General features: G+C 48.5%; 1 protein-coding gene across 1 annotated transcript in view; it reads right to left on the reverse strand.

Annotated features, from left to right (window-relative positions):
* Positions 1 to 14,809, reverse strand: part of FAM53B (family with sequence similarity 53 member B) — a 32,139-nt gene extending 17,330 nt beyond the window's left edge. Inside the window, exons 1-3 of the mRNA XM_031059885.1 lie at positions 14,633 to 14,809; positions 8,622 to 8,854; positions 5,541 to 5,592 (exon numbers count right to left, since the gene is read on the reverse strand). Coding sequence (XP_030915745.1) covers positions 5,541 to 5,592; positions 8,622 to 8,690 — 121 coding nt within the window. The 5' untranslated portion in view covers positions 8,691 to 8,854; positions 14,633 to 14,809. The remainder of the gene's footprint in view (positions 1 to 5,540; positions 5,593 to 8,621; positions 8,855 to 14,632) is intronic.
* Positions 14,810 to 15,137: the final 328 nt, after the last annotated feature.

Consider the following 15,137-nt stretch of genomic DNA (forward strand, 5'->3'; position numbering starts at 1 on the left):
GACAACCCCGCCAGCTGCTGCAGTGGAAAAAAGTCATCAGCCAACAGCCTCTCCCCAGTGCCTGTTTGTGTCGTTGGTTGCTGCACACAGAGCCCAGCCGCGCTGGAGAACCGTCACTGCCAAGTTTCACATGATTGTATCTAAACCAGGCAATATTTTGGGGGCTTTTTGGGTATTTCCACTCAGGCAACTGAAGGATGAATTAAAAGCCGTGCCTAGCCCGCAGCTGCAGGTACCAGCCTGGTAGGGAAGATGCAACGGTGCAGAACACTTCTGACTAAGGTTTCAGGTCAGGAGGTCAGATTTGGGGCCCCTTGCACCACCCTGGGCCGATTTTTCCATTTTTCCCTTCTCCAGCTGCTGCCATAACAGCTCCAGCCACAAACAGCCTGGCTCTGCCCGCAGTAACCGCACAGCATTTCAACTGTTGCTCTCCTCATTTTAATAAACACAATGAAAAGTGAGAAATCTGCTCTAGACAACTCCATCTATGTTTAGATCTTTATTATTTTTCCTCTGTACTATGCTGCCAGCAGAGAGATTTCTTGGGTCAGGTCAGCAGACAAAAGAAACAGAAATAGAAGCCGATTTTTCATGGCAAGCTGCCACGATCCTCTGGCCGGAGACTGTACAAAAGGCCTTGGTGAGGAGGATACGGGACACCTTCCTCTTTCACCCCTGCTTCAGCACAAACAGCTATAAATCTTCCAAACCTGGCCAAGAAAATTGTACAAGCACCACTACCCCCAGCCCCAGCTTGGGGTTATTTGCTTTTCCCCTTGCACAATGTGAGCTGGCACAAGCTGGCTCCTCCGAGTCCTCAGCCATCACTGACCAGTCCCAAAATTCCAGATAGCCCAGAAAATGGGTTTTTGGTGCAAGTAGGAAGCAGGTTGCCCTGAAAAAATTGGAAATGGAGTAGTCTAAGGGCCGAGGGTATAATTAAAGAACTCTGGAAAGCCTTAGTGAGGAAAAGCAGCTGGTTTTCTGCTCAGTTTTTAAAGACTAAGAGTCCCATCCTGTGCACATTGATAACAATAATTGCACTGGAGCCATTAATTCTGCTGCAGTTAAACATGTATTAATTTTCTTAAACTACAAACCTCAGCCTGGTTTACCCTGAGGCAGCAATTTGTTCCAGGATAAAACCCACCACAAGAACCCCTTGGTCTGCAAGTGAGCTGCCTGGCTGGAAAACTCTCTTTTGCCTATTGGAGAACAAAGGGACAACCAGAGCACGCTGTAAGTGCAGCCTGAGGGGCTCTTGCCCTGCTTAAACAGGTCCTTCTTGGCTGTTAGTGTCCCTGGATGAAACAGCATCTTACTTCTGGATTTTGACTTAAAACTGCAAAAATAAACACTGACACCTCAACAAAACCCAGCTGTTCTCTCACAAAACCTTCACTGCATCAAACAAATCCTCGTGGTGCACATGGACTGGAGTCACAGCCCAAAACTGGGGACATGGGTGTTGTCCTCCCTCCTTGAGAGCTCTGCACTGCCCCACAGAGAACAGGATCCGCCCTCAGAGCACCACAGCCAGGTTTCCAAAGGCTGAGCTCCAGGAGCACCCACAGACACATCAGGCAGCTCAGTGATGGCCCTGGGCTTTTTAAATGACTGCTGTGCCCCTCTGGTGACACAGAGTAAATTTTACTGGCCACTCATAACCACAGAGAAGGGTGTAAAACCAAAACGCTGACACAACTTTAACTACAGCGACACAAATGTGCTGCTATAATATTTTTACAGTTCCTTTTTATACATAATGCATGATCCTTCTGCTCAAGTTTCCTCTACGTTCTTTTCCCATGAAATAATTTACATTAATACATAATTTATTATGGCAACTTGTAAAGCAATTAGAGGTTTCAATCAATTTTCCTTATCCTTTTTGGCAGATAAATTCTGTTTGGAACCTAACCCAAACATTTGTCTGGGCACAGGTGCACATCCAATTCCCTTTTTTTCCGTGTTGTTCGAGTGGAATTTTGGTCTCACAGTCCCCCTGCACAGGGGAAAAGGCAGCCTGCATTTTCCACTGCCCCCTGTTTATTTTCAGGAGATAATTCCTAAGTGTGGGACACATTTAATGCTTGTAATTAGCTGATGGCAGTGCCAGGGAGCTTTCCTAGTGCAGAAATAAGATCAAAATACAATGGGCAGAGCTGTGCTTCAACGGGAAATTAAAACAACAGCCCCAAAATCTGCTCTGGAGATTAAACACACCTGTGGGCTCCGTGTGCCAACAGCCTGCATGGGGGAGGGAAATCCCAACCTTGACAGTGAAACGTGCCCAGCTCTTCAGTGGGATCCTCTGGAGAGGTGAGCCTGCTCCAGATACACCTCAGCACAATTCCCCCAGCAGCTTTTTCTCCCTGCAGGGTGACTATGTTTGAATGTGCACCACTGATGGCCTTCCCAAAAAAACCCCAGAATCCAGAAAGCCCTGGTTCAGAAAGAGGAGGCATGCAAGCCTGGCAGGTGCTTTCAGGAGGCATTCAAGGGCCGTCACCCCCTTGAATTCAAGGTTCAAGGTTGGAGTTGATGATCTTGGAGGCCTTTTCCAGGCTTCATGATTCCATGAGCTGGCTTTTCTCCTGGTTTCTTGGCTCTCCTCTGTCATCCAAGGATGGTGAAAAGCCACTTCCAAGAAAGAGCTGTGCAACAGTGAGCCCAAGGCTGCAGCCTTGCCCTGGCATGCTCAGAACAATGATGCTGCCAAACGTGGTGGAGGAGTGATGTGAGAGTGCCAAAGGACAGACAAACTGACCTGAGTGCCCCATCCCTCACCCTGCTCTGCTGCAGCACCCAAGGAGTGCAAACTCAGAGAGCCCTCCAAGGGAAAATGGAAATGATGGCTGCTCTGAAAAGAGCATTTCCCAGAGGATGAGTGCAGGATCTGTCCCAGTGGCTCAAAGCCATCCTCCTCCTCCTGCTGCCTTTTCCAATCATGGGATCCTGCATGCACAAGCACCTTGTCACTGCCTCAATAAAAGCCTGCCTGCAGCTTCCCTCAGAGATAATTTCTTGCTTACACAGAAGACAGGAGATCCCAGCTGTCAGGGCACACCTACTGAGCTTCTCTTACTGGGTCAAGTTGGACAGGGCTTGGAGCAACCTGGCACAGCGGAAGGTGTCCCTGCCATGGCCAGAGGTGGAGCGAGATCATCTTTAATGTCCCTTCCAATTCAAACCATTCTGGGGATCTGTTACTTTTGACTTCCTGTATTGGAATTTTTCTGTCTTTGGGTGGATAGCAAAAGGCAAGGGCAGGGACACCTTCCACTGTCCAAGCCCCATCCAACCTGATTTTGAACATTTCCAGGGATGGGGCATCCACAGCTGCTCTGGGCAGCCTGTGCCAGGCCCTCACCACCCTAATGCCACAATTTTCCAATATTCCACCTTTTTCTAGCACAGATATTTTCGCTGGGGACCTGCCTCAGGGACTGCTGAGGAAGGAAAAGGGAAAAAAAGGAAGAGAAAAAAACCAAACCAGCAAACTATCCATCAACAGGACAATTCTTATACTCCTGGGTGTTTCAAGGACCCATCAAGGAGAAGGGAAAGAAGTGGTTGTTGAATTTATAATTTTAGGCATTTCACCTTTAATCTTCCCACAGGCAAAGGGCTGTAGGAATACAGCCTATATTAATATATAGAGATAAACCTATATAAATATATAGAGAATACATATAAATATATAGAGATAAACCCCAATCTTTTTAGCAATATTATCATTTCATTTGCAGAAATATTTCTCATAAATCTACAAGCCAAAAGATTATTTAGGTCACCCTGAGAATTGGATCTAACCATCCATCATCCAGCATATCAAGTCTTTAAGAAGGTTTGCTCAATATACTGAGTTTGGTTACAATCTGTAATCTTTTTTCAGATTCTTGCAGTGTTTGGTACCTTACAAGAAAAGCTCCAGGGTTTGGATGATGCTCTCCCTGGCAGAGGCTGAGCTTCCCTCTGCCCTGCTGCCCCATGGCCACAGGGTCCTGAAATAAACTGCCTTCCTGCCCAAAGCTGCCCTCACCTCAAAGGTATCAGAAAGATCATTTTCTAAGATTCTCTTTTATCTAAAACCCAAAAAAATCAGCCAGCTTCCCTCCAAATCTCCAACATAGGTAGGACTGTGAGTCTTTGCCTCGTGTTGTCTGGGCTACCAGTCCAAACTTCACTGTGTTTGTTTATCTCAGTGCTTTCCACCAACAGGGACTTGGCCCTTTGAACTAAAATATTCCCCAAGTTTTGCATTTTGACACTAATTTATTTAAAAAGTCAATTAAGTTTTCATCCTGGGTTAGTCTGTGATTGTGGCCTGCATTTGGGGACATCAAGAACTCTCAGGGAAAACAACTAAAATGAAACCCAAGCCAAGCAATGCCCTCACAGGAGGGAAGGATGGGCTCCTCTTGACTGGGCATGCCAGGGACCACAGCAGGGCAAGCTGAGGTCAAGGAGGTGACATTGAGTTCCCTCAGAAGGAGGATAATTTGGCAGAAGGCTCTGTAAAAGCTCCCAAAGACAGGATGCTCCTCAATTAGGCAGAGTCTCTGTATCTGCTGAAGAGCCTGCCAGTGCCACAGTGCAAGACAAAACCATCTGATTTGGGTTCTTTGTTCCTCACTCATGTTTGAAAGGCAGGGGAGAGGGAAGGGGCTGTCTCTATCCCTTCTTGACTTTGATTTTCATCTGAAAAACCCCACAAATGCTGTCCATCTCCCCAGACTGCCAATGGCAGGAGCTATCAGAGAGCTTGGGGGACATCTCCTGTCAGTGCATGTGCTCTCATTAACACTAATGAGAGCTGTGTCCATGAGCAACAGGGGCAGCCTCTTTGTCTGTGGAGGATTGGCTCTCACAGCAAGGAGCTTGGCTCAAACTTGACCTACAATTTTAATTGGGTTTTGAGGCCTGGCCCAGTGATTGGCTCCCTGCTAGGGAGGCCAAAGAGAAGAGCACAGCAGCACATCCTCTGGCACTATCAGTGTTTCAGCATCATCAGCCAAGGCGCCAACCCTCCATCCATTTTGGTGGCTGTTCAGCATAAAAACTGATAGCAAGGTCTGTCATAAAAGGTCTCAAACATATCATGGTTACTGTCAACAGCAAAAATGAGACATTTTCCTTAGAGGCCTGCCCAACCACTCTGTGCCAGGTGGTAGAACATCTCAGTGATAATGCTGTTATTTATTGCTTGCATCATGCAAACAGAACCAAGAACCACAGTCTTGGGCTGGATACTCAAACACAACCCCAGACCCCAAATGTTTATAGTCTCAGCTCTAAGAGTAGCTCTGAAAATAAGCAGATGCATCAAAGGGGAGGGGAAAGGAGATAAGCAATCCACTCAGCAATGGCAACAGGGCACAACAACCACCTCTGGGGAGGAGAGGGGCACAGGTGTGGTGGGGTGGGCTGCAGGGGACTGGCTTTGGAGACATCCAAAAGCCAGGACAGCTTCCCACCCATCACTGTGAGGAAGCAGGAGCAGAGGAAACACAGAGAGAAGTTCCTGTACTTACCCATCACGCCGCAGGAGAAGAGGGTAGGTCCTTGACTCATCTTTGGAGTGTGCTGCAAACAACCAGAAAAACTATTCACTTCTCACAGACTCAACCTGGGCACCAAACACCAGCCTCCAGCCTGGGCAAAGCCTTCCATGGCCCTGTTCCAGCAGGGACCAGGGGACAGACCCAGCCACCTTTCCTCAAGGAAATCAACTTTAATTAAACTCTGTGCAGAGTCCTTGACAAGGCCTCAGCTTGCAGATCAGGGGTCCTGCAGCCAGCCCTTACCTCAGGGAAGAGCTGCAGTGAGGTCCCAAAACTCTGGAGAAACTAAAATGGGAGCTGCAATTCAGTGGTAATCCTGGACTGGGCAAGAAAGGAGCAAAAGTGGTATCTCGAACCTCATCCAAGCCCATTAAGGCCTCCCCACCAAGGTACAAAGCAGCTATTTAGCTTTCTCAAGCATATAAAGTGTTTCTAAGGCAAGGTATCCTCACCTCAGCACTTCTGGGGAGTCTGCACTCAGATTGTGCTGATTTGCACTAAAAATAGGGGGAAATGCCACTGCATGAGTACAAAATAATCCTGGTTGCTTTTCACACTCGTTTTTTTTCCCAAGAATTTTCCTCTTGACAGCGTAAGAGACACCATCAGACTTCTAAAAATGAGCATGGATGGGTTCACATGTAATAAATCAATATGTTACCCACAGCTGCATGCCATTTCAGCTATGCCTGCAAAAATACACTTCCATACTAATTGTTCCTTTATTATCCCTAAAAATATCCATATTCTGGCTTCTGAAGTGTCTATCCTGGCAACACCATCCCATCTGACTGGGGCTTTACATCATCTGAGGGAAGCACCAGCACAGCCCCCACGTCCATCTGCACTGCCATAATTGTGTTTGATCTGGCATTAGGCCACGGCACTCACACCTTCCCTCCTGATCCACGTTTCACACGTTGCCTGCTCACATAACTATGGAATCTCACAATGGTTTGGGTTGGAAAGGACCTTAAAGACATCCAGTTCCACCTGGGCAAGGACACTTTGCATGTGTCCAGGTTGCTCCAAGTCCCATCCAACCTGGCCTTGGACACTTCCAGGGATGGAGAAGCCAGAGCTTCTCTGTGCCAGAATCTCCAGTGCATCATGAGGACTAGAGATTATATAGATATATAAAATAATAATAATAATAATAACAACAACAACAACAACAATGTACCAAATGATGGCACCTGAGCAATCCAATAAAGGCTCCCACTTCCTATGCAGAATGTTGGAAATATTGAGTCCAGAGGGAAAGGGAGGCATTAAACAACCACAGGGTGTAGATGTGGAGAAGGTAAATAAGGGTCAGTCACTTCTGGGGCGTGTGCCACTTTTCTAGGTGAACTGAGGATATCTCCATCTGTCAAGCCCCACCTCATGATCCATCAGCAGAGTTAATGAGGAGGCAGAGAGGACAGGCAGCTGTCTCCAAGGAGCAGCCAAAGTGGAGCAGAGATGGAAGTGGGACAAGCCCCAGAGAAGGCAGGGGCTGTGCCAGTGCACATCTGTGTGCCAGCCCCAGAGAGCAGGCACTGTCTGCAAGGCAGGAGGGAGAGGAGCCTGACATATGTCCCATATCAAGGATAATTACCATTTTGTAAGAATTTTCATACCAAATTGGGAGCTGAACCAAAGGAGCCCACTGGCTGTTGGCAGGAGACACTGCCCCAGTGCTCAGACATTTATTTCCTTTGGGTTTCCCTTTTTGGCCTTCCCCGTGAAGTCAACAGAAAAACTCTTGCTTTCTTCAGTGGATCAGCCTTCTTGTGATTGTCTGCTCCAATTTAACAACCCAGGCAACCCAGCAATTCTCCTTGTGTACCCAGGGCTGTCCCTGCACTCCTGACCCAGCCCCAGAGCTGTGGGAAGCACTGGGCAAACACACGAGGGCAAAGTTTTGTGTTACAGCTCTGCATCGCTACCACCAGTCACCCTGAGCACCCAGCCCTTCTCTGAGGAGTAGAAGAAGTTGCTCTCACCTGCCTCTCTGCAGCCAGCTCCCCTTCACCTGCCCCACACAGTGCCCAGAGCACAGCTGGCATTGGAAGTTCAGGCTTCCCCTCCCCACCCTGAGCAGCAGCCATGGGAGATGCTGCCTGCCCAGCAGGAGCTAACACTACAGCAAGGGTATTTTTTAATGAATCAATACCCTTCCCAAATCTCACCCTTTTAAGGCAGAATTTTCCACTGCCTCTGGCTTGCTCACCTTCTCCTCTGCCTTTCCCTGCCAGGGCAGCCTGCCTTCACCCCAGCACAGTGTGCTCTCTGCCTGGGGACCCAGCTGGACACTCTGTCATCCTCAGCAAACTCAGGCATTTCTATCTCTTTAATGTTCAGAATGCCCATTTATGGCTCATCCTGCCAGATGCTTCCTGCACACCCTTATCTGGGACTCTCAGAGCCTTTGGTCCAGTTTCTCCTCAGACCATGCCCATCTCCCTAGGAGAACAGGGGGGCAAATGGCCACAGCCAGCCTTGCTCTGATGGCTTTCCATCGCCCTGCACCTCCTCATTTGCTCTGACCCTGCCTCCAGCCATGTTGCCCCTTATTTTCCCCTACTACAGGTACACTCGGCCCTCACAGCATCCTTTAGTTTGTTTGCCACCCCTCATTTGTTGTTGCCAGCTCATTTAGCATGGTGGATTTGCACCTCTCCAAGCTCCCAGAGAAATTAAGTACCACAGCACTGCCCTTCACCATCTCCCACTTAATCCTGCTTCCCACTTGCTCATCCTCCTATTAATGATCAGCATCTGTTCTCTGTCGGTGAAGCAGCTTCTCACCTGTGTTATTCACAGCATTGATTTGATTTTTTTTTGTGCTGTTTATCCCCTTTGGTGCTTACTGAAATCCACATATGCAAAAGCCACAGCACTCCAATCATTTACTAATCACCTGCTCCTTGGATATTAATGCAGCTTTGTAGAAATCAGTGCAACAAACCACCTAAAGAACCTGCAGGAAAGAAAACCCTTATTACAAAGCTACAGCAAAGTTCTTGGCAGTGAAAGAGTTCTGAGCAGAGATTTCACAAAGCTTACCAGCTCAGTCCTGCATGTTATGGAGTCAGCACCTTTGTTTTCCCGAGTTTTGGTTAAGATCATCACCATGGTAATGCAGTCCTGCCTCTGAGTCCATCAGGGTCCAGGCAAAGGCTGCTGGCAGCTGGGGGCTGGCAAAGCTCCTCTGTCAGTCCATGATCCCCCAGGAGAGGCTGGGCCCTGCCAGCTCCTCAGGGGATGTGCAGGGACAGCCTCGGGGTGGGGAAAGCTCCCTGCACAAAGAGAGAGACAGCAACAGCTTTAGGGGGTGGATGCACTGGGCAAGGGGCAAGCACTGCCCAAAAAACAGCCTGATGGTGGCTGCTTGAGGGATGTGTTTATTTTAGGATCTTAAACCTTGTTGGTGTCCCTCTGCTCCCCACCAGCACAGGATGGGGCACTCACAGGAGCTGTTGGAAGCACACAAGGTACACAAGGTCTACACAGGGACACAAGAATTGCAGCCAAATTAATAAAGTTTCCTCTGAATTGCAGTCAAATTAATAAAGTTTCCTGTGAATTCTCCATTTGAAGAGGGGACTGGCATCCCCTATACTGAAGATAGAAGAGGCACTGAAAGAAGAGCTCATTAGAGCTCCAGGGTTGATCTCACAGAAACCCTTTGCCCCCAGACCAGCTGGGAGCAGATGTCCAGCAGAAAAAGCCTCTCCAGCATCATTATGGCTGTGAAATCCCCTGGATGCCCCTATCCCACCCAGTCACTCCATGATTCCCAATCTATGGAGGGCCCTTTAGGGAGAAACACGAGGCAAAGAGTTGCCTGCAAGGAAGGAGGGACAGCTCCTTGCCCTGAAACCCTAAAAGCCACACCATGCCTCTTGATCGCCACCTATTCCTTAGCTAAGAAAAGCTAAGGCTGGACAACAAGGAGGCTCCTGAAATGAAAACTGCAAGCCAGCTCTGACCATGAGCCCTGCCTCAGCCCCTGGCATCCTCCCCAGCAGATTTATTCCCTTGTAAAGCAGACAGATTGCAACTGAAATCTGATTACCGAAATCAGCGTTTTCCCCAAATCACTCCCCTAATCCTGTTTCTCTATTTTGCTGCTTTGCTTGTTCATGCAAACAACCAAACTCACCATTTGCACAATCCAAAGAGCACAAAACACTGATCTTGTACCATCCAGTCAAAGCCAATTGTGATGTTTAAGGATGACAGATGAAAATATTCCACTAGGTATTAACCCTTATTCTGAACTGATATGGCTGCTCTTCCCAGCTCCTGAATCATCCTGTCCATGTTTACTTGGATTAGAGCTTGCAGTGGTGTTAAGAGTAGCTCATTTAAAGGCCAGCTGGCTGGTAAAGAAAAATCACCTTCTATTATGTTATGAGGACAAAGTTCATGCAGAGTGCAAAGCCAAGATTGGGAATCAATACATTTTCTGAAGATTTACTGTTCCCAAGGGTGCCTGGTCCAGTCTCCAGTTTTCTGTGGGATATCAATGGAATCATAGTTTACAGCTTACTGGTAACTTCATCATAAACCTCTGGGCAGCCCAGTGACCAAGTGAAAACTGTCAGATAGAAAAGCAAACATTTCAGACTATCAAAATGACATAAAATTTGTGAGCAGGGTTGGATGGGACACTGGGAAGGAATTCTTGGCTGAGGGTGGGCAGGCCCTGGCACAGGTGCCCAGAGCAGCTGTGGCTGCCCCTGGATCCCTGGCAGTGCCCAAGGCCAGGTGGGACAGGGCTTGGAGCAGCCTGGGATGGTGGGAGGTGTCCCTGGCAGGGGGTGGAATGAGATGGTCTTTAAGGTGCATTCTGAACACATTATTGTGTGACTCTGTGATTTCCATCTATGACAACCTCAGCTGTCCCTGACCCTGACACAGCCAGGAGTGCTGGCTGCAGTGACAAACTCTGTGCTGGGAGGACACTGGGGCACTGTTGGCACAAAGATCAAACAAGGGTTCAGAGCAGCATGAAAGCAGCTAAGCACATTCACCAGGTATGATTTCTTCAGGAATAATTGCCCTTCCCTGAGGTGATGGTTAATGCTGCAGCAGCAGGCTCGGGTACACACCCAGGCAGGAGCAGCAGCAAGTACAGGCAGAGGCTCCCTGCCCTGGCCAGGATGCAGCACACACCATCACACCTCCCTGCTCCTCTGCAAGCCCTGCAATTAACACAGCCCTAATGACAGGCAACACAGCAAAGTGCTGCCGAGCTGGCAGCCACCACCACCCCCAACGTCGGGGCCGAGGCGCTTGCAGGTATCAGCAACTTCAGCCACTGCTTGGCTGGGTTTTGGAACCATCCCCATGGAGAAACTGCAGTAAAAAAAGGGAAACTTTCCAGTGCAATGTGATCTCTGGCTCCCCATCCTGCCTCCCAGGGCTCCTGACGCACGGCCCTGCCCTGTCACATCCTCTCCATGCAAACCAGTGCCATGGGACACAAACTGCAGGGCCAGGATGGACCCTATTGATGCTGAGGAGGAAACCACTGTGTATTTATAGACTGCATGCTTTCACACACACACACACATGGTAATAAAAAGATGCTCTGCAGGGACCATTAATTACTTTAAGAAATGTATTTCCTCATTTGCAATCAGATAAAGGAACTATCTTCATCATGATGTCAAGGTTAAGTTTAGACTCGAGCCACGGCCACTGGGATTGACACAACCTCCTGAGCTTTATGAAAAGCCCCCAAGAAACTCCAGGGCACAGAAATCCCCAAATTTTAGCAAACCCTGCTTTCTACATGGTTCAAAGCACAGACCAAGCAGAAACCTCACGTGATCTTTGCAGAGGCAGAGGTGGGAAGAGGTTTCTCTCAGAGCTGCTTTCTAGACAGTATCACACCTATGGAGTGTTTGGCTTGGAAAAGAATTAAGTTAAATTAACTTAATTCTCATCCAACTCTCATCCACAGGCTTGAAAGATAAATTCTAGGGAACAAACATGCTCCTTGTGAGGCACAAGCACAGCCTGAGAGCTGCTCATGGGGGATAAAGAGCCCTTCCCTGCAGGGAGGTCTCACACATGACTGGTAACACAGCACCACACAGAGCCATGCCCTGCTCACCTGCTACGCTGAACTGCATGGAAAACACCTCAGGATTCAGCAAACTGTCTGCCAGATGCTCTGCCACAGCTGGAGGGAGCATGAGCAGTGACCAGCGTCACATCCCCATGCAAACGATGAAAAACCTCCCCACAGGAAGGGTTACAAGCCTGGAGTGCCCATCCCTGGAGGGATTTAAAAGCCCTGGGCATGTGGCACTTGGGGACATGGGTTAGTGGTGGCCTTGCCTGTGCTGGGGAAACAGTTGGACTCCATGATCTCAGAGGTGTTTTCCAACCCTACCAACTCCATGATTCCATGGTCTGACCCCCAGAAATGCTCCTTGTGGAGATGACTGAGGACCAGCATCACGCAGATTTCCACTTGCTGTGGGATCACCACCCTCTGCACAGAACACATTCAACCCCTGTCCAGCTCAATAATCCATCTCCAGCCACAGACACTGACATAAAACCTATTTACAGTGGAAAGGGCACAGGGAACGAGGAGCTGGAGCTGTGTTTTGCATACTGATACACCTCACAAGCAGAACAGTGAGAATTCTCTCAGAATATAAATCACCTGCCCCTGCTGAATTTTTAATGCTGATCAAAGTGAGGAAGCCATGACCCAAGCAGGACCCCACTCCCTGGCCCTGCCCCAGCACCATTCCCTGTGCTGTGCTGGAAGAAAATGGCTGAGCAAGGAGCCACTGAGATTTCTGGAGTTTATTCAATGCAGGTTAGACCCACATGTCTGAAGAACCAAAGCTAATCCTGTTGGATTTTCTGCTCTTTTGTGACCAGAGATGGGATAACTGAGAGGTGTTTTAAAAATTTTATTCCATTTTCAGTCTCATGAGAAGGGTGAGACAATACAGATGTTATAATTCACACTATCACAATCAGAAGCTATTTTCTAACTACAATACACTATAAGTGTAGTCCTACTACAAATAAGTCCCACTACAATAGCATTTTTATGGTTCTATTTCTCTAAAGTATCTTATCTTATTTACAAAGCCATCCTTTGAAATTTGTTTTTAGTTCAATTTTTCTCTTAATGTCTGTCCTATACTATAGTATTTCTAAGTCAACATTTCTTATCTCAAAGTTTACATACAAATATACACTATGTAAAACTTCTGTCGAATTTTTAACGTTTTCTACAAATCCATTTCCCACAGAATCCCTCTGGGCCAAACTCTGAGCACGATTCTAGGGCTCCACCACCATCCCACTGCCACCAGTGACACAGAAATTCCCTCCACGATGCACACCTTGATTTCTCTGTGCAGTCAGACCAGGCACAGCAGATCTGGTCATCCCCTCCCAAAAGCCAAAACTGGCGACTGTAATTGAAAATTGTGGGGTTTAAGGCTCTCTGCAAGCATAACACGACAATATTCACCCAAAATAAAAATCATGCCTCCCCTTCCACTTCTTAGAAGTGATTTGGGCTACACTGAATCTCCTCACGGCACAGCCTGTCTCACCCTCAGGGCTTTGGACAATGCCAAGGAGTACATCTTCAATTTCTTGATTTATTGTCTTAAGAATTTGGAAAAAATCCATGAAGTCTATTATTTGCATGTAGCTCAGTCAGGGTTTATTTCCTCACTCAGGCAATAATTTGTCTTCTGCAACAGGGCTGAGCAGGCTCAGCTCTGGGCAGTTTGTTCCCCTTGCTTGAGTCTATGTCATCAGAGAATATTGAGTTTATTTATGGGGTGAAAACCTCCAATAAATGTGAAAGATGCCATTCAGGGCCCAAGAAGAAATCTTTACACTCTGGAGATGCCCCACGGACTAGTCCTGAGCAAACAGGATCACGAGTCAGCCCACGTGGCTTTCAAAGGATGGAATTTCCATGGAGGCAGCTGCTTCAGGATTGTCCCTTGGGACTCTGACAAGAGCAGAGAGCTGCCCCAGGATGCCCAGCCTTGGGAGGAGAAAGGCTGCAGCCCTGCCCATGCCACCCTGAGCCTGCAGTCAGTTCCTGCTGCTCCACAGGGTGCTGGAAGGACAAACACCATCCAGGACACCATGGCTCTCACACAGCGCTCCACTCCTGCCCAACTCCTGCCTGGAAAACCTTGGGCTGCCCCATGCTCCAGGCACTCAGAGACTGCCAGCCAAAGAAAAGGAGCAAGGAAACGGCTTCCTCTGCCTCCTGCTTGCACCCAGGCTGGACTTCTCCAGGGCTAACAAGGCAAGGACACACTTTCAGCACTAATTAGCAAGTAAAGGACTTGCCTGCATGTAACACAGCAAAGGGGGAGCAGTGTGGGAGGTGAGCATGGCTCCATGGGTTGCACAGCCTCAGGAACCTTCATCACCTCAGTGCCCGTGAGGAGCAGCACAGGAACACAGGATCTCACCAGCACAGCCCAGAGCTCACCTGCCCTGCCAGGGTGGGGCAGCCTGGATGGACAAAACCTTTAAGACTGCAGAACCCTCATGTGAAGCCCAACAAAATGACCACTTAGAACCTTCCAAAAATTGAAATTGTCTCCCTGAACTACAGCCACACTAGGAAATCCATAGCCAGAAGGAGCTCGAGGTCTCCCAGGACAGCGCCCATCCCATGGAGCCACATTAGCAACCAAAACTGCCACGTGCAGCCACCACAGATGGAGCCTGAGCTAACCCTCACTACCAGGAACCACAGCCACACCAGGGTCCTGCCCACAGCCATAAATGAATTACCAAGCAAACAAAACTCTTGTTTCAGCCCCATCCCCTGCTCCACGTGTCTGGGCACTGCCTCAGCCTGACACCAAAGTCACACAAGGCAGAGGGTCCCCTGCACTCCAAGCCCCAAACCACACATCCAAACACCCCCAAATCCCCAGGGAGAGCCTCAAGTCCAAGCTCATGCCCAGATCTACGTGCTTGGGTTGAGCCTCAACTGCAAACAAGCACTCACAAGAAAAGGAATAAGGAATTAAGGAAAATTACACAGCAACTACCTGGGTAACAGGTTTATTGCCCCCGTGCTCTTAGGGAACAGGAGTGGCAGGGGAGGGAGTCCTGGGCACACCAGCAGCAGAAGGACTGAAAGGACAGGGCAGGGGCAGAGGTGCTTTGTCTCAACATCTTTAGCTCGAAGGAAATGGTGCTGGCAGTGACTTTGCCTTTTCCTCCCTGGCAACTGAAAAGGAAAAGAAGAAAGCAAAATTAGTCATTGCAAAACAGCCACCAGCAAGAGAGGGGTGCAAGCCAGGAGCCCTGGGAAGCAGCAGGACAAACTGAAAGAGAGTAGGCTTGGATTAGATATTAACAAAAATTCTTCCCTGTGAGAGTGGTGAGGCTCTGGCACAGGCTACCCAGAGAAGTTGTGGCTGCCCCATCCCTGGAAGTGGAGGCTGTGCAGACAGAGCCTACTGCTGATCCCAGTCCCAATGACCACAGAAATTACACATTTTCTGTGAGCAATTGTTGTCTATTCCGCTCATTATTCCACTGCTACCTTTG

This window comes from Geospiza fortis, unplaced genomic scaffold (genome assembly GCF_000277835.1).
Source record: "Geospiza fortis unplaced genomic scaffold, GeoFor_1.0 scaffold452, whole genome shotgun sequence".
Lineage (NCBI taxonomy): Eukaryota > Metazoa > Chordata > Aves > Passeriformes > Thraupidae > Geospiza > Geospiza fortis.